Raw genomic sequence first — 23,118 nt, 5'->3', positions numbered from 1 at the left:
TTCATTCATCACTCATCATTGCTTCTTCCGAGTCAAACAGTACATACAACATACAATGCCTGATTGTTTCCTCTCTTGATATCTGATCTGTTACTCTGTTTCAGTTCGTATTCAAACGCAAACTCTTCTATTCTTGTAGTCGGCCCAACCAACCACGCAAACAAACTGTCGATCCAATCCGATCCAATCCAACCAATCGAGACTCTTCTCTCATGAGTTGCTTCTTTTGTTGTCTTGTTGCGACTCGTATCTGTACCCCGGCCACCGGCGCCTCCCTTTTTCTATCTCCAATTAGTTACCGAGACAAGACATCGATTGATTGTTTGACAAGTACTGCATGTGTTGTGAGACGGGTTCTTGACTGCAAGGTACGGATACTGTACGTGGAACGAATCAGCCTCGGCTGGTGATCTTTTGCGTCTGCTTGTGTCAGCGAGCGCGAGTCTTTGGCTGAACCTGTGAAATTCTTAGTGGATGTAGTGAGTGGCATGTTAAATCAGTCTCTGTTAGCCCATCTTTGAATCTGGACCTGTTTCCCATCGCGTGATGCCTGCTCTACCTTATCTTTCCAGATCTTTTCGTTATGTATGTATTCGTTTTCGTTTCTGAGGGCAACCAGCAAACATCACCTGAGACCTGGCCACAAACATTTGCTCTATTATCTAGGTACTAACTAATCTACTCTTACGGTTATGAAACGGGCGACATTCAAACGCCTCCAGGGCAAGGATCTCCATCACGAAAACCTTAGCCTCCGTCCGACAACTCTTTTCCCTCTGACTGACTCTCGACTCTGTCGCTTTGACGTTCCAAGCGCCGGAATCAACCATCCGTAGCCCTCCCTCCCGTCATCGTCATCATCGTAGCTGAATCATTGCGCGTCAAGGCCCCCCCCCCCCCTGAAAGTCAATTAACGAGCTACCATCCATTCATTGCCCGAGCGCCAAAACCAAGGTCGGACCTTGCTCGAACTGAGAAAAAGTATGTATTTTTGGGCGGAAAATGCTCAGAAGTTTTTAGGCAACATTTTACTGACTCGTCTCTGTCGTAAATATCAATGCCCGCCCCTTGTTGTCATAATCTCGCACGAGGCGCGTTTATGCTAAATTGCCTACCTTACCTAAGTACCTAGGTACGGTCGGGTACTGTACTAGAGTATTAACCCAACAACGATGCTTCAACCTTGTAGCACTTACAGTGACATCCAATCCATTAACCAATCCATTAATTACATTTTAATTAACGTCTTAATTACACATTTTACTCTCCTTCCCGATAGATTACATTGGCACAACTCTAGACTGCGCTGTCTCCTCGTATCCTAGGTTCTCTAGACTCTAGACCTAGAGTATTGGCTATTCATTCCCTACCTCCCTACCTTACCTAGTAGTAAAGGTGCTATCCCATTCTAAAACGTAGCCATCCATCACATTCCAGCCCGGCCCAACCCAACCTAAGGGATAGATGGATAAAGTTACTGGGTACTTTGTACGCGCGCGCCATCCCAAACCAATCTCTTCTGTAATCAGCACGTAGTTACTCCGTATTGTTCCCTTGATTAACACTAAAAGAAAGTAAGGTAATTGTCTGATCACTGTGAAATGCGCATACGTACATACTATACCTTGGCATCGTACGTACGTACGGATACGTCCCCCATAGCCTCGGGATCTTCCAACTTCTCCCCGGTTCGTCATCCACTACCCGCTCGTCACACAAACTACGGCTTCGAGCATAGGGAGCAAACAGTCTCTCAACCAAATGATTTCCGTCTTCTCCTCCTCGCCTCGACGTTCCCAAACAAGCTAAACGCAGCGAGTATACGATAAACTCACTCACCAACGGATATCTTGTCCTAGGTATCCTCAAAATAGATTTCTTGCGATACCATAAGTCACTTGTTGCATCCGAGGCCAATGATAATTATTGAATAGTTCCATTATTTGTATTTCTCTCCTCGTAGTCTCCGTACGCTGTGTAGCTAAAAGTCTTCCGTCTTATGAAATAATACTATACAGTCTAGAGGCTTCGAGGGGGAAGCGCGTAGTAGGGGGTATCTTCTATCAATCCTGAGTCCAGCCCAAGTGCTCTCTCAACACGGCCAGAGCATCGTATCGCTTTCCTCTTCCCCCTCCTCAATCCTCTTCCGATAGTCTTGCCATGTCTTGTACACCAATACAGAAATAGTACACGGGAATACAGCAACATATCCCTCTGCTGTTGGTCCTCCCGCGAGGGAGCCCAAACCAAAACAGCGATCCGATCCAGTAGTAATAAAAGGTAACAGTAGAAAAAAGAAAAAGAAAAAAAAAAGAAACGAGAGAAGCCGGCCAGAAGGAAAACTGTGCAAGCGAGGTGGGAACCAAGAGTGAATGCGCGAAAACAAAAAAGCAAAAACAAAAAACAAAAAAAAAGGTAAACAAGGTCCCCAAGTCTATATGCAAAATGAACATCTTTTCCCATCCGGTTCCCAGTTTTTGTGATCCTTATCCGAAACCCTCGCTTGAATTAAACTCCGAAATATGTCATCATGGCATTCGATCTTCTCGGCCCCGTCGTCAGGTCTTCCTTGTTGTTGGTTGTTGTTGTCTCTGCTCGGTTTCGGCCATCTGCTTCCTCTCAAGTATGCTCGCCAACCCTTGTCGTCCTTCGCTGCGCTGGAGGCGATCTGAGACATTCCCATCCCAGCCAGATCTGCATTCCGACTCAGAACACCCTGACGTGAGTGGGTGTTGTAGGTTCAGACTGGTAGTCGAGGGAGACTGTGGATACCGGAGGCAACTCGAGACCTGAGCCGACAAGGACGCTGCTGAGAAGATGAAACCCGAAGACAAGAAAATAAAACAAATCCCCGGTTTTTTTTTGTTCCCGTCTATGTTCAAACGCCGCGTTGCTGAGCCCAATGTGATAAAACAAACTTCGCGTCGCCACGAATCAGAAAGTGTGAAAAAAGCAAGAAAATCGGCACTCATTCAAATCAATGAGTGCATTCGTTCCCAAGAAAAAAGCCCTTCCCTTGAAATTTCCGCTTGCTGCTGGGAAGCAAGGGATGGCTCCGAGCCGTTGTGTATATAGTTTTCGACAGGAATGTGTATTAAAAAGTGTATTCGGAACGCATTAAGAGCCGGGAGTTATTCGGCTCCATGGCTGCTGAAAGTGATTAAAATGATGTCGTAATTAGAAAGGTCCCTTAGAGTCGAAGAGAAGACAGGCGGAAGAGTGAGAAGTGCGCGTCTGTAACAGGACAGTCGCAGTGTCGTGTCATCGCCGGACAGGCCTAACCGCCAGCGTGGCCCGGCTTTGGCGTGGTCGTCGGTCGCATTAGGTTGGGATACATGTAGAGTTTATCCAACAATCCAAGCGAGATGGCCTCTTATGAGGGTCTGGGGCGGGGCGGGGGCTTGGGGCAGCCGGTTGTGTCGTAGGCTCCTCGGCCCATGTTAGAGGGTGTTGATGATCCGTCAATCATGTTGACTGTTGTTGTGAGGATGTGTGAATGAATGAGTTATTGTTCTTGTTGCTGTTGAGATTGCTGCTATGTTGCTGGTCAGTCATGCTGTGGTGGTGAATCAGGTGCGCAATGTATATGAAAGGCGAGAGGATCACGCAAGTATATATAGGGACAAGGGAATGAAGGAGGAGGCACACTGTCATTGGTATCTTAAAGGAAGACCAAGACAGGCACCAGCGCGAGGACTTTGAAGTTATTTTGGTAAGCGATTTTGACTTACAAGGAATACTCGTCTTGGTGCGACAGAGCGTACAAACGGTATTGAGCGAATGTGAGCGCGGATTGGCCAAAGGATTGAAGCGACAGAGAAACAGAAAGCCGAATGGTATTCAAGATGCGAGCGTCACCAATATAATTGGAGCGTGTTTCGGACAGGTAAAGGAGTGGTGGTGGGTGATGGTTGAGTTTGGCGAGAGACGTCGACACCAGAACGTTGGAATAGGCAACACGAGCGAGAGATGATGTCGCAGACGTATTGGTATTGTATTGTAGATGAACGAAGGGCGGACAGGTGCGTCTCTTGAGTGAGTGAGTAGAAAGGGGGCTCGTTATGGGTGGATGTGAGAGAAAGTTATGCTTTTTGCGCAACAGCCCAAATAAGTAACAAGATCCAATAAGGGGAAACCTTTTTTTTTATTTGGGGTGACTCGAGCTTTGCTTTCCGTCAAGGGGATGGGACGTATGGGGATGGGATGGACGGATCGTTGCCGTAATACGGTAGCGTAGCGTAGCTTTCTTTCTCAGCTCGTAGTTGAGTTCAGGCACAAGGCACGCTGCAGTGGCGCCGGTCGGATGGTCGAATGAGTGTGGGTCAGACGAACGGGGCCGATTATTACGAAGGGGGTGGTGTAGGTATTTCCCTTTCTTTGCTGGTCCTGGCCTGGGCTAGTTCGAGACTTAAGACTTGCTTCCAAGAGGTGATGTGACCTGATGAATGAGGCAAGGCGAGATGAGGTTGCTGATGAGTGAATGAGTGAGTGAGTGAGTGTCCCAGTCGTCAAGTTAGGCTAGTTTTATAACTAGTCGTCAAAGTCGTCGATATCGTTCGCTTAATTGTGAGTTATAAGCGTGTGTGTGTATGTGTAAGTGATTCACTCTCAGAGATGTAGAAGATGATCGAGCAGGAGGAGGACACAAGTCTTGAGCTGACGAGGCGGGCGGCTGAGAGGACTTAAAAGGGAGTTTGTTCCAAAGGGAGACGTGAAGTGAAGTTCTGAATGGAGAATGGAAGTGCGAAGCAAGACGCTTTTGTACAGAGCACACCCGTCGGAGGAAGAAGTAATAGGGAAAATTCTCAATACTCATCCATGACAAGGTGAGGCTTGCAGCGTAAAGACAGACCAGGCAAGGGGTATCCTCAATGTGCCGTTCAGTCAGTCAAATCCATCATTATTACTTTTAGTTACCTGAGAATGAACCTCATCAAAAATTGCTGTGAAATTTCCCTAGTGGCCCACGCTCCAGGGGGCCAGGGGGGCGTACCAGAAGGGGGTGACAAAAAGCCGTGAGCCACGTCCCCCATCGTTCCAAAGCAAAAAAAGGAGGGAACAGAGCGGTGCCTGGCTGGACCATGTTTCATGGCTTCTCTTTCATGGCCTGTGCATGTCTCCATGAGGGATCCAGAGAGCTCGGGCTTCCAAAACTCAGGGCGCGCTTCTCTCAACCTTCTCTCGCTTGCCATCAGCATGGGTTCTACCAGTAGTCCTTCCGGCATCCAGGGCCTTGACTCCCCAAGGAGCGCTGATCCGAACAGCACCCACCCATGTATTGGGCATGCATACTACGGTACCCTCTGTACCTTGCAGTGTACATTCACTTTGACAGTGACATTGACTCTCAATTCTCGCCTCTCTGGGACACCCAGGCCACCGGGTCGCAGGGGTCGGAAGCCGCTGGGATCTGCCTTTTGCTGCAAGGCGTGCAATGTCTCCGGGTGGTTGGAAAGGCGTCGCAACTTACCTAGCCATGACCTCTCAGACCGTTTTCTCACACCCCCCAACTGCAATGCGCTCACCACACCCCCAGAGCCTCCTGCTCATCCCTTGGCAGGCACCCACATTCATCTTGCAGTAAACAGTGCTCTCCTTCTGTAACTGGACACGTTAGAGCGTTAGCTTCTTGGTCTTGACGTTGACAGCCCGTTAGAGTCCGCTTCTGTTACCCATGTTTGTCGCTTTGTAGCTCCCGGTAAACCTTCTTCATCCAACGTCTTTTACGAGGCAAGGCAGATAGCCACGCGCACGCTGAAATGGACGGGTAAGCCCTTCATGGAATCGATGGTTTCCAGGTGCCCCGTAGTGGATCCGAAACTGGCCCCAATGCTCTTGGCTGTGAGGACAATCCACGACGGTGGTAATTGGGAGGAGATGCGACTGGCGTCAAGCTCAGCGTCAAAATGGTACCCCGGGCCGTGTTTCTGCACTGTGTAATACAGTCTTGCTAAATCATGGGGTACCTCGTTAGTCAGGAACGAAGTTGTCGAATCGGTCTCCTCTTCCATGACATGGCCAGGGTCCTCCATTCTCTCGGTTCCCCCAGTACTCTTTCGTCGTAGCTCCAGTACCCGGCTTGATTGTTCCAGCTATTGCCATCCTGCCTGTTTGATATCCAGTTGCAACCCTGATGTTTGACTTGTATCTTGTCCCTGCTTTGCTTCTGAGACAGTTAGACTCTTCGTCGTAGGGGCTATGGGGGGGATTTGTTGTAGACATGACACCAGTTGCATCGGACATCCTATTTCTTGACCTGTGTAATCTTTTGTAGACTTCTGATGCTTATAGAAGCTCCTCCGATAGAAGTTGATGGCCCTTAGAACAAGAAGGTCTTCATATCTCACACGTTCGGTATCTCATCTTGCTGTGGCATAACAACGCAATATCAGAACTCAGCAAGATAATGCGTCAATAAGACCAATGACATCTTTAGGAGCACCTGATTCCTCGACTTAGAAGTCATTCCATGAAGGAGTACATAAATCGATCTCAGTATCCGATACTTGTTGATAAATATCTTGTCAGATTGTGCTAGGGGCAGCTCAGGCTCTCTGGTCACTTCACGCTTTGTCGAAGAATCTCAAGTTGTTGGCGTGGATTCCAGAGCTATAAATAGCCCACGCATGTTACGAGTGAATTCATCACTGCATGTGAAACTACACTGAAGCCTTCCCGCCCTTCTTGTTTGTTTCCGTGTATTGGCAATGATTCTTGTGACAGCTGTCACTTGGCAAAATGAAGTAGTCCTTGCCTATATGACAAGGAGACCTGATCTCGAACTATGCGCGATCCAGAATTAGCGACTGACGATTGATTGATGGGCTCAGTCGTAGCCATGTGGTTCCAAAATGATGGGTTTCCATACCGGCCGGCTACCGAGCTTGGGTTTAGTTGCCAAAGGACAAATCGTCATCAAGGCTATGCTTCTAGCTTCAAGCTCTCGCAGATTTCTTGCTCACGTGCAGACAGTGCATAGAAGTTCAGAAACAAACGAAGACAAGAACGGATATCATTGGAGTAGCCTCATTGAACCAGAACAGTTTATTGTCCTCTAAGATGGAAGTTCCTCAGCCAAAGGAAACTGCCGCTTCTCAAGCTCAAAATCATGCCGCCCCGCTATGATATCGGATACCAATCCCAAGGACGCGGAACCGCTGGGGCATCTCGGCTGACCAGTATCTTGGTTGAGCCTTGGGCCATCTGCGGCAATGGTGTACACATAAGGTATGGATTAGAGTCTCTCTGGTGAGTAACGAGGGCAGTATCTCTTGCTTGCCTCCGGGAATCCCAGTCTTGTGTTCGTTTGCGAAATTATCAAGAAAAATTTGAGCACAAAGGTAATAAAATTGTTTCACATTCAGCTGGTGCTAAATGAGACGTCGTAAAATGCTTGAATCCGTCTTTAGGGAACCCATGTGTCACGAGAAGCCCTATCCATGCAGGCTGTACTTAATGCAACGGAAGTATTGCCGGACTCGCCTAACACTGGGCCAACGTCTCTAAGATTGGCAGGTCGATGTTATATCACCACAATTCGCCGAGAAGCTGTGTAAAGTATCGTCAGACTCTTTATCAACAACTAACAATGAAGACCGCAACCTTTACAGCCGTAAGTAAGTAACCACGAGCATTGCGAAGCGTGTCGTGTATTTCCTTGCAGCTCAGTGTCGGGGAATTCGCTTTGGACACCTGCGATGAACTTCCGGAATGTCACACCTATAATTCTTACGGCGATTTGTTTGAAGTCAAAGTGGGCCGATGAGGCTTCGTAGAAAGCTTCCAGAAGCCTGTCAACCAACGGAACTCCACAACACAAAGCTCTATGCACGATTCTTTCCCACGGTGTCAGCGGCGACATGCGGTAATAGAACACTGTGCGGGCGACTTAAGGCGTGTGTGTCATCTCTTGTAATATCTCCCATCAGTAGACTCCTTCTCGACCCAGCTCCACCTGACCGGGCAATTTTGTAAGCCCCCTCCAGTGGAGAGGTTGGTGGATTGGGATGAACTGCCAGCTCCCGTGCTGCAAGTTCAGGGGTATCGCTGCACACATCCGAGTTAGCGTGGCCAGCTACACGTTATGGCGGTTTGCACATTGCGGTAGCGCCGCATAGAAACCCCAGAACTTCGGTGTTCCTGCATTAGCCAAATTCCAAACGCCATTGGCATTTGAAACAGGGGTCGTTTACTCTTGTCCCAGCCTTCATCAACCACTAAAAAGCATCCCTATAGCGCATTACCATGGATGATGACCTTTCCCAGCAACAGATCGTCCTAGTCGATCGGTTTAGGGAGGTACTCTCAAGCCATCCAAGGTACCTACCTATACTGGATGAATTTGTGGTGCACTTGGATATCATGTGACAATTCCAGCCTGCAGCTGTCGGCTGAGAGGACGGGACTGGCCAACACTGACAAGCCCTCCACTCACCATGTGGCAGCTAGCTTAGCTTCCGGCCATTTCAATGCCTCCCTCTTAGATATCTTTGGAAACGATCACATATGTATCATGCGACGTAGGTAACCCGCCTGGTTTGAGATGAGCCCTGTTTCCGGTCCTTTTTTGGATCCGCTCCAGATTCGTTAAAGCAAACCTGGTTCAGGAGCTTGTTTGCCATACCACTTTATACAATTGATGATGAGGCGAGACCACCACACATGTGCGAACATGACTGTCGTGGCTCACGATGAAGCCGTAATCGTATGCCCAGACCAACCCGATACCACAAGTAATGGTGCTATCGATTCACCCAATCGCACTATCACAACTGACCTTGTCGAGCACGGCAGCTGCTTGTAGATCGGGCTGCCATGTTCAAGCCAGTGACATTTGGTTCGAGACTATTGCAGCTAGTCAAGGAGGAAATGTCACCAGTGCCTATCTCAGCTTGTTACTGGGTGTTGCTGATACTTAGTACGTACCCGCCGGCGAAGAAGATGAGATTAGGACCCTTGATGGCATATGCAGTGGGGCAGTATCAAAGTCCACCTATCGGATTCAAGGGATTTTCGCTTTGAAGACCACGCTAAACGAGATGATCGCTTCTTGCCTTCCAGAAGCCTCAACGAACAGTGTCGCAGATCAGAATTGGACCTCTTGCTTGGGAAGACACCCCGACAAAAGCCTGCGTTGAACGTCATATTTGGCAGAAATTTTCAGTGTAAAGCTGTGGGTGTTTACTTCCTTGATCAACTTCGCACCAATACTGAGTACCCTACCCAAATATGCACCAACACTCTGCCGATGCGTCCCGCCTTGGTGGCTGTCCCCTTTCAACCTCTCTGTTGTCAGTTCAGACCTCTCTGCTTGGTTGAATCGTGTTCGTTGAGACGATATTATTCGTGTCACCGGGGAACCGCTTCCGCAATTGTAGTGCGTCCGTGCCGGATCCGCCAGGTAATTTCAAAAAAAAAAATTGTCCCAAACGTCCATGGTTCCTGGGCTGTTTGTGTGGAGACATAATAAGAGGCCTCTCTTGACTAGACAAGGTAGGCAAGCTTCTGGAAGGCTGATCTATGAAGCCAACGAGGAGCTTTTGTTGTGGTGTGTGTGTCGTTCGTGCCGGGTATGCTCCCCGAACGATAGACCAAGCAAGCCACGAGTCAAGCTTCTGATGGGATGGATGCACAGATCTATTGCCTTCCGCCCGCCGCGCTCCCCAATGTTGATCCTTATCAAGATAGTAACTATCGTGCCCAACCGCACCAACTCTTGCGTACAGGTCTGAAAGGGTCCCTCATCGGTTTCCTCATTTCAGCCATGAGTCGTAACAGTCTGGTCATTGACTGCAAAGAGCCAGAGCCTCAATAAACTGACTCGAACAGGCTGACCCCTAATACTCTATCATGGCGACTTCTCAGTCTGGAGAAGCATGTTGCGTGCCGCGACGCATCCGGTTATTTCAGCCGCTCAATCAAGTGATGGCATACCGGGTAAGTATCCGTGGTAGCTTAGGGAACGTAGAGCCAACTATTATAGATAGTAGCCTTTTCTCTTTCATCTGAAAGAGCAGAATAGACAAGGTAGTGTATTAGTAGCTTGATGCTTACAACACATTGGAATTTGCCTGTAGGGTGGTGGGCAGGTGTACTTGGTTTTCATGTAGTGATAGAAAGGAAGGTGCTCGCGGGGCAGCGACCAAACTCAATGTTTAGGGTAGCTTGAAATTCACCTCGTTATTTTTTACCATTCTTTCCACTACGTTGGATTTGATAATCGTTTGCTCCCCGTTCCATCAACTCGATTGGCTCGAAACTTCGAGTCTTCCATACAGAACTCAGCTATTTATTCACGACGTATACGTCCTGTTTATTCTGGTCTATTGCATGGTTCAAAAGAATGCGTTAATCTGGACATGCCAAGACAGTTGCGCGTGTAACAAGACTACCTGATGGACAACTCAGTAAGCCTTTTCCAAGGACGCAATTATCTCAAAATTACCTGTCACTACATAGCGAAGATACAAAGAGTGTTGCATGACAGTGTGGAACCGGAGACGTTAGTGTTGATAGAGAATTTCACAAATAGTACAATACATACCTTGAGCCGTTTGGGAGTCCACTATATTCCTACCTTGGATGTTGGCCGCTATAGCAGGGCCGCACCACTGAAGCTCAGGTCCTCCTATACATCACTCATTGACGAGCTCCAAATCAGGCAAGCTACTATTCCACAAGCCACAACTCCAGCCTCACCTCCACCCCGCCATCGCTGACGCAGCTTGAATGTCCACCCAAGCCGACACCGATATAGCTTCCAGTTAATACAGGAATACTCCCCATACCTCGAGTCGCACGCAAAATCACCCGATAACAATTGATAATACCGAATACCAAAATGTCAATTATCCAGCAGCATACGAGCGCGACGCTCGGTGACGCATGGCGCACCATCAACATCGACGCCCTGAACGAAGACTCCAGCGTCAACTTCGACACCTCGACTCTGCATCCCCCACAGCCCGAGATCGACGAGGCGGAAGTGCGCCAGCTTTCTGGGCAGATCAGGCAGCTTCTGAGAGGCGGTGATGCGGAGGGAGCTTTGAGGGGCAGCTTGGAGACGCCAGTATACAACGGAACGGACGCAGCCAAGGTATGTCAACAGAGAGTGAAGATGAGGCAGCGTACATTGGCCCTGCACCTGTGGCATCTAACACGACGTTCCTTCTTAGGACGCTCACCTTCACACTATCATCGAGGTCCTCCAGTCGATTAAGGCAAGCGACATGTCCCCCTTACTGAAGAGCATCTATGGATCTGAGGGCGGCTCTGAATGCCTGGATGTCCTGATGAAGTACATGTACGTTTGATGATGGAACGGGTGGATAAATGTGCAAACCTAACGATGTGATAGCTACAAAGGAATGGCTACGGTTCACCCTGGAACAGCTTCTCGATCACCAAACAAGGTTACACCTCAATCGACGGGAGGTTTCAGCCAAATCGCCGGGCGACCTGGCTCGAATGAGCCCGCCACTGCAGCTATGAGTGTGCTCCTGAGCTGGCACGAGAAGGTCGTTGAAGTCGCTGGTCTGGGATGTATCGGCCGAACAATGACCGACTGGCGGAAGGTTTAGGTGCCAGAGACACGTTCGCAATGATCAGCGGTCAACACATAGAATCATGAATCCAATTCATAAGCCGCAGAGTAAACCCCCGTCCGTGGAACATAGCTCTGGTGTTACATTATTTACATTATACAAATCATCTGCCCTCTATTTTTGCTCCAAGACATCTTTCAAGTTTATGTCACCACTTCCTCTGGCTAGAGGTTGTGGCTGGTTTTCACCTTCGCGCCATCCGATCATGTATATGATTCTGAAAGTTGCGGGAATGGATCCATCTGAGTTACCGTGAAGTTCCTTATAGATGGCATCGCTAGCGAGGAGAACATCGCGGGAAATGGCACCCATCTCCCTTCCGAGGACAGCGTTACCCTCGCCCATGGCCTGAAGATCCTGCATCAAAGCAAATGTGTCAGGGTAATCAACGATGATATCATCGATATCAACAGTCAACATCTTGAAGCCAGCTTTCTGAAGCAGACCACCTATATCTTTGACATCAGCCAAAGGAGAGACACGAGGAGACATGCCACCTCGTCTTTCTGTCTCTGCCAGCTGCAGTGACGTTCTCAACTCGAATAGTGTGTCTCCGCCAAGCATAGCGCCGATGAAAGGAGAGTCAGGCTTGAGGACATTGTTGATCTGAGTGAGGATACCGGGTAGATCGTTGATCCAATGGAGACTCATTGAGCTCATCACTAGGTCAAATGAAGCAGGTTCGAAAGGGATCGTTTCTTCATCGTCCACAACCGTTCGAGTGATGTTAAGCTTGTTGTTGAACTCATGATCAGCATCACGGTGAAGCAGTGAATGAGATGAATCAGCAGCAACCAATTCGTCAATACGAGTCGCCAGTGGCGGCGACTCAGGTGTGTCAGGGTCAGGATCAGGATTCTCCTGGACCAAAGCTCGTGCGATGTTGCATGAATTTGCGCCGAGATCCAACACTCGAGGAAATCTGCGTTTGATGTCCTATTGGTATGTGAGAAGCGAGTGTTGCTTCAAGAACATGGGTACTTACTAGAAGTCTTTCTGATACTCGTATTGCAACCTCATCCTTGAGGTAATCAGCTTCCCGGCTTTGTTCGGAGTTGGTACCAGCTCGTTCCTTTTGTAGCCATTTTGTGTGACGATTGAAAACTTGGAAACGAGGGGCTCCAGCAGCTTGAACAGCATAAAACCGTTGATTTGGGATGTGACGATAGAGACTGGCTGGCTGTGACAAAGTCTGTCGACTACAGCGCATTGCCAATCGTGAAACCGTGCAGGATGACATTGCGAACTATAGTCAACCAAGCTATGTTTGAACTTGAAAAGGAATGTGAAGTTTGTTTATGTAGAATAACGATAACCCTCGAGTATTGAAGCAATTGAAGTCATGATGAATTTGATAGCTCATGGAAGCATTCTACTGGCTGCAGTGTTAAAGTGAACGAAGCACGGACCAATTGTAACCATGAGCGGTTAAACCCTTTCTGGCCGTTATTGCACCCGAAGGAGGCAGGAGACAGGAGGCTTCTCAGAGGCTAGAAGTTACTGGCCTGGGTACCATGGGATGACAGATGAACACGCTTCTCACCTCCTCTTCCACCAACTTTGCTGTTAATAAACATATCTTCCTTTCCTTCTTGAGCCCTTCTGTGTCGTTTGTTGCAGGACTCGCTCGTACTCTCTCATCACCGACACGCTTACAATACAATCCCCTCTCGCCTGTCGTAGCCCTTGTCAATCCCCGACTCATCCGTTCCCTAGCCCACGGGCCTCTTCCGCAACTCCTAACTAAATCATTAGGCCGCACCAACAGAGCACCGCCCACCACCGCATCTTCAGTCTAGCTCGCCCCTCCAGCGAGCAATCTCCCATCACATCGACAAACAATCGATGTCTGGCGCGTGAGCCGTCTGGACAATTCGAGTCGACTATGCGATTCTTGCGATAAGGCGCGACCATACTCTGTCTTGGAGATATTTTGACATCACCTTCCACCGTACGAATCCATCTAAGCCGACTACCCCCCCCGTTTCATTCCAAAAATCAGGGGTCTTCAGTGACTTGACCGCACGAATACCTTTGCATACCACCGCCCAAAATGTCGAGCTCAGGCACAGGATTTCTCGGCCGCTCAAGTAGCAGCAATGCCAATATGCGTGGATTGGTTCAGTTCATTGCTGATCTCAGAAATGCGAGAGCGCGTGAACTCGAGGAGAAGCGAATCAATAAGGAGCTGGCCAATATTCGACAGAAGTTCAAGGACGGCAGTCTCAGCGGTTACCACAAGAAGAAATATGTCTGCAAGCTGCTATATATTTACATCCTGGGTTGGAATGTCGATTTTGGACACCTCGAGGCTGTGAATCTAATCTCAGCAAACAAATACTCAGAGAAGCAGATAGGCTATCTGGCTATGACACTCTTTCTCCACGAGAAACACGAGCTTTTGCACCTTGTTGTCAACAGCATCCGCAAGGACCTACTCGATCATAATGAGCTTTTCAATTGTCTTGCTCTCCATGCGATTGCCAACGTTGGAAGTCGAGAGATGGGCGAAGCCTTGAATGGAGAGGTTCATAGACTCCTGATTTCTCCGTATGCACTTATACCCCTGTAATGCGAAGGAACCACGCTGACCGCTGTTACGCAGTACTTCAAAATCGTTCGTCAAGAAGAAGGCCGCTCTGACGCTCCTCCGACTATACCGCAAGCACCCAGATATCATATCGCCGCAATGGGCGGAGCGCATTATCCACCTTATGGATGACTCTGACCTCGGCGTTGCACTCTCGGTCACATCGCTGGTCATGACACTAGCCCAAGATAATCTAGAGCAATACAAGGGAGCGTATGCCAAAGCAGCAGCTCGTCTGAAGCGAATTCTTATCGATGGCGAGTATACGACCGATTACCTTTACTACAAAGTCCCCTGCCCCTGGCTGCAGATCAAATTACTTCGTCTTCTGCAATACTTTCCACCTGCAGGTAAGTGTGGTAGCGCGTTTAAGCAGGAAGTAGTTACTGACACAATGTTCAGAGGACACTCATGTTCGGGAAATGATTCGCGAGTCCTTGCAAAAGATCCTGAACCTAGCCATGGAGACCAACAAGAACGTTCAACAGAACAACGCTCAAAACGCCGTGCTCTTTGAAGCCATCAACCTTATTATCCATCTAGACACTGAACATGGCCTGATGAAGCAAATTTCAACGAGACTGGGCAAATTTATCCAGAGCCGGGAGACCAACGTCAGATATCTGGGCCTGGAAGCCATGACACATCTGGCTGCACGCGCTGAAACTCTGGACCCCATCAAGCAACACCAGGAAATCATTCTTGGCTCGCTCAAAGATCGAGATATCAGTGTTCGTCGCAAGGGTCTAGACTTACTCTACAGCATGTGTGACGCCACAAATGCCCAAGTCATCGTTGGTGAGCTACTGCACTACCTACAGAATGCCGACTTTGCTATCCGAGAAGAAATGGTCCTTAAGATTGCCATTCTTACGGAAAAGTACGCCACTGATGTGCAGTGGTACGTTGATATCTCCCTCAGACTTATCGCCATGGCTGGAGATCATGTCAGCGATGAGGTGTGGCAGCGAGTTATTCAAATTGTGACGAACAACGAGGAGTTACAGGTTTATGCAGCTCAGAATGCGCTACAATATGTCAAGGGCGACCACTGCCACGAGACTCTGGTCAAGATTGGCGCCTATATATTGGGGGAGTTTGGTCACTTAGTTGCTGACCAGCCTCGTTGCAGTCCTATTGAGCAGTTTATGGCTCTTCAGGGCAAGCTGACAGCATGCTCCTCGAGTACTCGTGCCATGATTCTCTCATGCTTTGTCAAATATGTCAACTTGTTCCCGGAAATCAAGCCTCAGCTTATTCATGTGTTTGAGTTTCACAGCCACAATCTGGACTCCGAGCTTCAGCAGAGAGCGTGTGAATACTTGACCCTTGTGAATATGCCAACGGATGACCTCCTCCGAACAGTTTGCGATGAGATGCCTCCTTTCCCTGAACGACAGTCTGCACTTCTCTCAAGACTACACCAGAAACACGCTAATACGAGCGATCGACGGACCTGGGTAGTGGGAGGAAAGGACGCCAATGCAGACGCTCGGGAACTTAGCATGGGTACTGGAGCACTCAAGAGGACTTTCAGCTCGAATATGCCACTGAACGGGAAACCGAATGGCCAGGCTGCAACTGGTACAAACGGCCATAGCAATGGAGTTGCCGATTTGGCTGGGCTCGATCTCAACGCACCTACACCATCTGAGCCAAAGATGCTTAAGGCCCCTAACTTGGCTAGTGCAGCTCATTTGTCACCCGGATGGGAGCAAGGATTCAACAGACTTCTTGTTAGATCGGACGGCGTTCTATACGAAGATGGCCAGTTACAGATCGGTGTTCGATCAGAATATCGTGGCCAGATGGCTTGCTTGATCACATATTTTAAGAACAAGACACCAGCAAACATCAGTTCCTTTACAACGACATTGGATCTGGACGAAAACGAAAAAGAGAATCTCACATGGGACGTCAAAAACCTCCCTGATAGTACCATTGTGCAAGGTGGACAGTCCCAGCAAGTTGTTATGTTCGAGGCAAAGAAGATTTTTGAGAAGAGTCCGACCGTACGCATCAGCTACCTGGCTGGTGCACTACAGGCACTTACTCTGAAGCTCCCCGTGTCTATACACAAATTCATGGACCCGGCAGAGTTGACTGCTGAGGACTTTTTCAAGAGATGGAAGCAGATTGGTGGTGCCCCCCGGGAGGCGCAAGCCATTTTCGGAGTCAGTGGTAAGGGCGACAGAGAAATCACAGAGAGCTTCGTTACAAAGACAGTGGAGGGCTTCAGATGGCGTGTGCTGGACATGGTTGACCCCAACCCCAAGAACGTTGTTGGTGCAAGCGTGCTTCACACATCTCAAGGAGGCAAGTTTGGTTGCCTTATGAGACTGGAACCAAACTATGGACAACAGGTAGGCGAAGCCATTCCGCTTCAGATGTTGCATATTCTAACTGTTCGACAGATGATTCGATTGACTGTCCGTGCCACAGATGATTCCGTGCCAGCGGTTTTGTTGAAGTATATGCAAGAACGCCTTGCTGCAGGAATCTCAACGGGACCGGATCGATTCGAGCCACCTTCACGGGAACAGATTTCGGACTCTTTCCGTAATGTGATGGTGACTTGATGGGAGAACATGATGTTTATCTTCTATGTATTCGCCGGACAGGAGTTGTTATAATACCACAGAAGCATATGGGCGTTGGGGAACTAGCATGAAATCGGAGGAAGCGCTCAATTCCAGCCAATCGTTTGTTGGCTGAAAAGTTGCCTGCGTCTATCCTCCTTGTATAGTCCCTCTTTACCGCACAAGGCGATGAAGCTGTGCGGAGTGATCTGATCAAGGAGGATGCAGTTATTACATACCACGATCTCTCATTGTAAATTGAATGAATATGATGCAAAGAAAAATCTAATCAGGCGGTGAAGACAATGGAACAGGTGTTAGGGCATTGGAGAACCTCATCAACTTGAAGAAGGTGAGTTTGAATTTGTGTTAAGTCGGTATTTACTCCTTGATCTTTGCATCTGCCTTAGATGGCCTCTGCCCGAAAATAGTGCTGCCTACACGAACCTCACTGCTTCCCAGGCGAATTGCACCTTCAAAATCCTCACTCATACCCATGCTCAACTCCAAGCTCTCCTTATCCAAATTCAGCTCCTTAGCCACAAGATCTAGCTGCTCCTTGAGAGTAACAAAGTCCTCATTCTCAGTCTCAGCGGTAGTGGCTTTGCTGCGAGCAATAGCCCCGATGGTCATGAGACCGAGAAAACGGAGGCTGGGGCATTTCTCAATGACTTCACGGCATAGAGCAACGGTCTCTTCGCCGGGGGCACAGCCAGACTTGGCTTCCTCTCCGGATGTGTTGACTTGCACATGGACACCAATCTTGTCAAGATCAGGCTGTGAAGAAAGAAGATTGGTGCGGGCAGTGTTGAGAAGCTGGGCCTTCTTGGAAGTATCTATGCTTGAGACACAGAAGAGATTGGGAATCTTTCCCAGAGACTTGCAATGGTCTAACATATCATATCAGTAGGCGTGGTTCCATGTGTGTGAGTCAGGCTTCTTACTAGACTGGAGACCACCGATAAAATGCCACTGAATAGTTTTCGGGAGCAAGGCCGCTTTTTGAGTCAACTCTTGAGAATAGTTCTCACCAAAGTGGGTATGTGAAGTAGGAGCCTGGTGAAGTGCTAGAATGTCATTTACAGGCTTGAGCTTTGAGACAGCAACAAGTCGGACCTGATATAGATGTAAGCCAGGGTATATTCATTGGTGTTTGAATATGAGAGTGAGAATGAGTGTCATGCATACATTTCGACCGTCTGCTACGGCAGCAATACGCTCTTTGACGGAATTAAGCTGAGAAACAAGAGCCCGAGCCCTTGAGGGGTCAATTCTCATTTCTTCTTGAGAATCACTCATGTTATATGAGTCAGGTTTTGTAAGTCTGTTGCTAAGAGAGTGGTGGTTGTTGTAAGTGGGCAAGTGATTTTGGGCGACCGGGTTATCATCGGTTAGGTCATGCATTCAGTGCCAACGACCCAAAGTGGCCACCATAGCTATAGCTCAGTCAGAAACGATACCCCTTGGGACTTTTAAGCCAATTTTATGACGACAAATATACATAAAATCCAGAGAGTAGAGAGAACTCTATATGCATACAAGCCTTATCGAAGATGGCCACAGATCTGAAAACTGGCCGCCGAAGGGCTACCAGCAGCGCAGCTACAAGACCAGGACATACGAGACGAAAGTCAAGAGCTGTTATCCAGCCAAAGTCAACACATACGTCAGATGAATTCCTACAAGACTTTCTAGACCCTACATTTGATCCCGCAACGTTCCTCAACTCAACCCTTCCTCCACTGCAGCAGCGCTCTATACCTGGCCGAGCCGGAGATGTCGCACCGCTCGCTGAGCTGTCCACACAAGCTCAGGCTCTTATTTCACAACTTAACGCCCAGACTTCACGGCTGTCAACTACTCTTACGCATCTCACTGATGACATTTTGAGAAGCGGGAGTCGCCTGGCTTATGAGGTGGAGCTACTACGAGGCGAGACGTTGAGTCTCCAGGAGACCATGAATGAGACGCTTCATGACGACATCAAGAAGTTTGTTCCCGAAGGATTGCAAGAAGCTATTGAGGCCAAGAATGCCGCTGCGGTCGCTGCTAAAGAAGATCGGAGTGCGGCGCCGTCGACAACTGCTGCAGCTGTTACCAACGATGGAGCCAATCCAGATGACCCTGAATTCATCAGACAGCTACAAACATTAACTCTTGTGCGAGCACGCCTTGACTCAGTTATCAAGACATTCGGAGATGCTATGGAATTCGTCTTTCCACCATCAGAGATCTCCGTCAGCTCCGGTTTCCTCTCAGTATCAGCACCCGAGCCAGGTTCAGCACAGCAAAGTTCAGAGGAAAAGGGCAAGGAAGTACTCAAGAACATCAGAAACGAGATATCAGATCTACTGAACAAATCTGACGACCCTGTTCAAGGCATTGAGAAAGCGGCACAACGAATTGAACAACTCAAGGAGCTTAACCGTGTATGGAAGGACACAGCAGAGGAGAAGGGACGAAATAAGTTTATAGAGAGTCTTGCCAAGACGGTTGAAGACAAGCATCGGGATCTAATGAAGGAAATGGAGCTGACCAAGGAAAAGATTAAAGTAGAATCACGGTCACGGAAAGGAAGTGTCACTAGAGATGCTGCAGCGACTGTGGTAGAGGATACAAAGGCACCGGGTGGGTTTGGACTGATTAGCCAGTTGCACAAGCTTCGAGGAGGTCTGTGAACCAATGATAGAGATTCTTAAACTGAAAGCTGATTAAAATCTATTGTTCCCGCTGAACGTATTAATTGTTCCTGGTGAAGGTTACCTAAGCTCTGTCGCTGACCGTGTGAACACAGTATCTCGCACTATGACTACACAGCCAATCACTCCACTGACTGGGTCGCATGACAAGATCGGCCCTGGGCACTATTTTCCCTATGCTGCCGTTTGCAGTAGGCGGTGAGGTCACTAACAAGCGCCCCGGCGAGGTCATGCCTCTCTGGGCCTCTCTCCCAGTTTGAGCCGACAATAGAAACACTTCCAAGCTGCTTTACTTCCACTGCCACATTGTTCTATCATTTCATTGCGTTGCACTGGCACTTACGCTGGCAATTGTTCGTTTGCCTGCTCTATTCTCCTGTTACCAACCAATAAGTACCTACCCAGCTTGTTGTGGAGTAGACATCCTCTGATTCTATTTGTCTTGGCCATCTCTTTCACTTGCACTCAGCTCTTTTATCCCAAGTTGCATGGACTCTTTACTCTCCCAACCCTTACAACCTCAGCCCTGAGCATACAATCACGAAGATAGCACGGATCTCAACACTCTGAATTCTTTTCTTGAAGCCTACAGAAGCATTTTTGTAAGCTTCAGACACCACTTACACATAACCGCAACTATTTGCAATGGCCGCCAACGAAGCAGCGGCCCTTGCAAACATGGCCAACCGAACCGACCGACGCTCTCCTGCTCCCGCTTCCCAGTCAAAAAGAGATCGCAAGCGACAGGCTCTTATAGAGAGACTCTCTAACATGACTGACAAGTTCCACCGGGAAAGGGACATGACATATCGCGATCAGCTCCAGAAGATCCAGTTTGACATCAATCTCGTCCAGCGCTTCGACCCTTACGATCCAAAAGTCCTTGAGGTCATCTCTGAACTCCAGAAGGAGCACACCAACACACAGGGTCTTCCGGTCAACGCCGAAGATGCCCGAAGCTTGCTTGACATGGCTGGCATCCGATTCTCTGACTTCGTTGACGAAGTCGAGGATTTGGTAGAAATTCGTGATTTTCAGCTGGCGCAGTCAAAAGTAAAAAGCCATCCCACGCCACACGACCAAGTGTCTTGCTAACCATGTGTCCAAACAGAATGAATACGACCGACGACGAGAAGAATATAGAAACACATATGATTACAAGGTTGAGACCGCCAAGCGCGAGCACCGAGCCCTTACCAGCACTCTTCGAGATCGATTGGTCAATACCCTCACCCACAAGAAGAACCGGTTGAACCGCGAGAAAGAGGTTTTGGAGATTAATGATTCCAACGCCTTGCTACTCAACCCCAACCAGTTCAGCTTGACCAATCCTGCGAGCCCCGGTGGTCCCCATGGAAAGCGAGCCACACGTCTGCGCAAGGACGCCGACGATCTGCAGATGTATTCCGACAACAAGAAGCGCAAGCGAAACGCCGGCGATGACGACGGCTCACCTGCCCCGACACGGCGAGCCCTCGACAACCACAACACTACACCCCTATGGCAGTCTGAAAAGGCTCGTGCTGCTGCTAAGCAGAACGGACCTATCTACAGCATTGATAAGCTTTTCACCGACAAGGAGCTTTCGCTTAACTACAACACTGCTGCCCTTGCTGCGCACCAGTATATTCTTCGCAATCGTGTTAGTGGCGGCGGCTCTCCCGAAGACAGCGATTCCGGCAATGGTGAAGCCAATGGCGACCAGGACGCCGATTCTCAGCCCTCTGCCCCAGCTATGGAGCGCTCCGTCTCGCACGCCACCCGCAGCACTCGTGGCGGTAATCTGCTCGACGACAAGATTTTAGGTCTTGAAGGTATCACCAATTTCGAAGTTCACAACTTGGATATTCTCCACGCACACGAACCCCCCAAGATGCCTCCTCCGGTTCCCCAGCAATATCTCAAGCCCTACCCTCGTACAGCGGACCAGAACTTCCCGGTACCCCTGTCCAATGACGATATCACTTCTGATCTTACGATCATGGGTTTCTTCAAGCAATACGACGCAGCACACAAGCCTGGAGCTCACCTTGATCGCCCAACTGGAATGCGCCGGGTCCTCGCTGCTGTATCAATACCTTACCAGCATTCACGGTATGTCGCTTTCACTAGCGCTCCTAGAGAAGACCCGGAATATGTTCGCGATTCATTGGGCCTACCAGCTCTCAGCAGCCTTCGGGATCAACCAAGCCCAGCACATGCTGGTGCAGCTACTTCAGTAGCAGCTCTGTCCAGCGCCGCAGTGCCTATGAGTCGCCAGAGCAGTGCTGGCGGAGTTGCCATGAGCCGCCAGGGTAGCAGCAGTACGCGTGGCAAGGGACGTAAGAACTAGAGATTCTCGCGGCGCAAATGACCTCCTTTTATAGTATTGCAAGCGCGGCGCAAGGGCGTAGCATCGATTTGGCTTACGGCGGCATCTTATTCCATGGAAGTCCAAGAGACTACAGCAGCAGACGGTGTGAGGTCTGTTAACTGGGTTCACAAAGTTGGGATGAGTTTTACTCAAGGGTTGTGAATAAAGTAACGAGCTGAATTATCAGCAATGCATTTATGTTTTCACTTTTCCTAGCGGGCTGAGACTGGTTGTATAGAACTAGAAATGTCATGCTTGTTATATCAAATTGATTGCGACTAGATCAACATATAATGATCTCATAAACTCCAATGCCATACTCTCTCTTTTTCCCTTCCAATCAACGCAACTTCAAGGACCAAATACCAATGCGCGCACCTCGATACTCTCACGGCCCTCCGCCTCAGCCCGGGTCCTAGGATCTTCAAAAGCAGTATGTGGCACACGGCCCTTGATATTAGATCCAGGCTTGAGAGACTCGCTATCGAAACACTCCAGCAAGAGCCTCTCGCTGCCTGTCATACCACTGAGGTAATACCACTTCTGCTCAGGATTATGCTGAATCGCTGCAGTCCAACCGCGGTACCCATCTGGATATCTGTGCTCAACCGGGATGACGTCGTCATCTTCGACAGAAGCAGAGGATGCAACAGCCAGAGGGAAAGACTCGAGAGGCTTCTTGTTCAGAGGTCGCCAGACGTTGATGAGACGATAGCGACGCTTGAGAAGCTCGTCTGCCTCATCTGGGAAGTATCTGCGAACTCGCTGAGCTACAGCCGCAGCTGTTTGATCAATATGTACACGAGTCACGGGCGCACGAGTAGCATTGGGTGTTTGGCGGCGAATAGTGTGATCAAAGAAGAAGACCCTGTTGGAGCCAGGGACGTTGTTGAGGAGAAGCTGTTCAAGCTCTGGATAGTAGTTCTCCTTGATAGAATCATCATCGACGAAGTCAATCTCGCTGGAGGGTGGAACGTCTTGGATGACCTGGAAAGCATCACGGTCTAGATGATACTTGGACTCATGACCACGGATGTCATGTATGACAGTAGGTTGAGGGTTGTCTGTGAAGTTGCGCTGAGGAAGACCCTTGGGGGGAGTGTCGACGTGGTTATAGGGAGTTGACTTGTCGGAGGGAGGATTGAAGAAGTTGAGAGTTGCAGTGATGTCGCCACGGGGAATAGTTGAAGAGACGGCCATTGTCAAGACTTGTAGGGCTTGATAGAACCGTCCAAGTGTATTAAATGGATCAGAATACAGAGGTGTAAGGGATATCAGAGAAACTGATGTGAGT

At 49.0% G+C, this 23,118-nt stretch overlaps 8 protein-coding genes across 8 annotated transcripts; 5 read left to right on the top strand and 3 right to left on the bottom strand.

Moving 5' to 3' along the window:
• Positions 1-2,530: 2,530 nt before the first annotated feature.
• FPRO_01354 (uncharacterized protein) lies at positions 2,531-2,793 on the top strand (the record flags this gene model as incomplete). The annotated part of the gene is made up of 2 exons (XM_031232406.1): positions 2,531-2,721; positions 2,745-2,793. The coding sequence occupies 2 exons, from the start codon at positions 2,531-2,533 to the stop codon at positions 2,791-2,793; spliced, it is 240 nt and encodes a 79-aa protein (XP_031075119.1).
• An 8,047-nt stretch (positions 2,794-10,840) lies between these two features.
• On the top strand, positions 10,841-11,579 carry FPRO_01355 (uncharacterized protein; the record flags this gene model as incomplete). Its single annotated transcript, XM_031232395.1, has 3 exons — positions 10,841-11,095; positions 11,175-11,302; positions 11,357-11,579. The coding sequence occupies 3 exons, from the start codon at positions 10,841-10,843 to the stop codon at positions 11,577-11,579; spliced, it is 606 nt and encodes a 201-aa protein (XP_031075118.1).
• A 138-nt stretch (positions 11,580-11,717) lies between these two features.
• FPRO_01356 (putative methyltransferase) lies at positions 11,718-12,843 on the bottom strand (the record flags this gene model as incomplete). The annotated part of the gene is made up of 2 exons (XM_031232384.1): positions 11,718-12,539; positions 12,589-12,843. The coding sequence occupies 2 exons, from the start codon at positions 12,841-12,843 to the stop codon at positions 11,718-11,720; spliced, it is 1,077 nt and encodes a 358-aa protein (XP_031075117.1).
• Positions 12,844-13,656: 813 nt separating this feature from the next.
• Positions 13,657-16,772, top strand: FPRO_01357 (uncharacterized protein; the record flags this gene model as incomplete). Its single annotated transcript, XM_031232373.1, has 4 exons — positions 13,657-14,153; positions 14,209-14,543; positions 14,596-16,556; positions 16,608-16,772. 4 exons carry the CDS (start codon positions 13,657-13,659, stop codon positions 16,770-16,772), a joined length of 2,958 nt encoding a protein of 985 aa, XP_031075116.1.
• Positions 16,773-17,153: 381 nt separating this feature from the next.
• Positions 17,154-18,071, bottom strand: FPRO_01358 (uncharacterized protein; the record flags this gene model as incomplete). Its single annotated transcript, XM_031232360.1, has 3 exons — positions 17,154-17,662; positions 17,717-17,888; positions 17,961-18,071. 3 exons carry the CDS (start codon positions 18,069-18,071, stop codon positions 17,154-17,156), a joined length of 792 nt encoding a protein of 263 aa, XP_031075115.1.
• Positions 18,072-18,325: 254 nt separating this feature from the next.
• Positions 18,326-19,450, top strand: FPRO_01359 (uncharacterized protein; the record flags this gene model as incomplete). Its single annotated transcript, XM_031232349.1, has 1 exon — positions 18,326-19,450. One exon carries the CDS (start codon positions 18,326-18,328, stop codon positions 19,448-19,450), a length of 1,125 nt encoding a protein of 374 aa, XP_031075114.1.
• A 666-nt stretch (positions 19,451-20,116) lies between these two features.
• FPRO_01360 (uncharacterized protein) lies at positions 20,117-21,803 on the top strand (the record flags this gene model as incomplete). Its single annotated transcript, XM_031232338.1, has 2 exons — positions 20,117-20,524; positions 20,583-21,803. 2 exons carry the CDS (start codon positions 20,117-20,119, stop codon positions 21,801-21,803), a joined length of 1,629 nt encoding a protein of 542 aa, XP_031075113.1.
• A 372-nt stretch (positions 21,804-22,175) lies between these two features.
• FPRO_01361 (uncharacterized protein) lies at positions 22,176-23,024 on the bottom strand (the record flags this gene model as incomplete). Its single annotated transcript, XM_031232327.1, has 1 exon — positions 22,176-23,024. The coding sequence occupies one exon, from the start codon at positions 23,022-23,024 to the stop codon at positions 22,176-22,178; it is 849 nt and encodes a 282-aa protein (XP_031075112.1).
• Between the last annotated feature and the right edge of the window lie 94 nt (positions 23,025-23,118).

Source organism: Fusarium proliferatum (assembly GCF_900067095.1).
Source record: "Fusarium proliferatum ET1 genome assembly, contig: FPRO_scaffold001, whole genome shotgun sequence".
Classification (NCBI taxonomy): Eukaryota; Fungi; Ascomycota; class Sordariomycetes; order Hypocreales; family Nectriaceae; genus Fusarium; species Fusarium proliferatum.
Note: the sequence above shows the minus strand (reverse complement) of the source record. Positions and strands in the feature narration are given on the sequence as shown.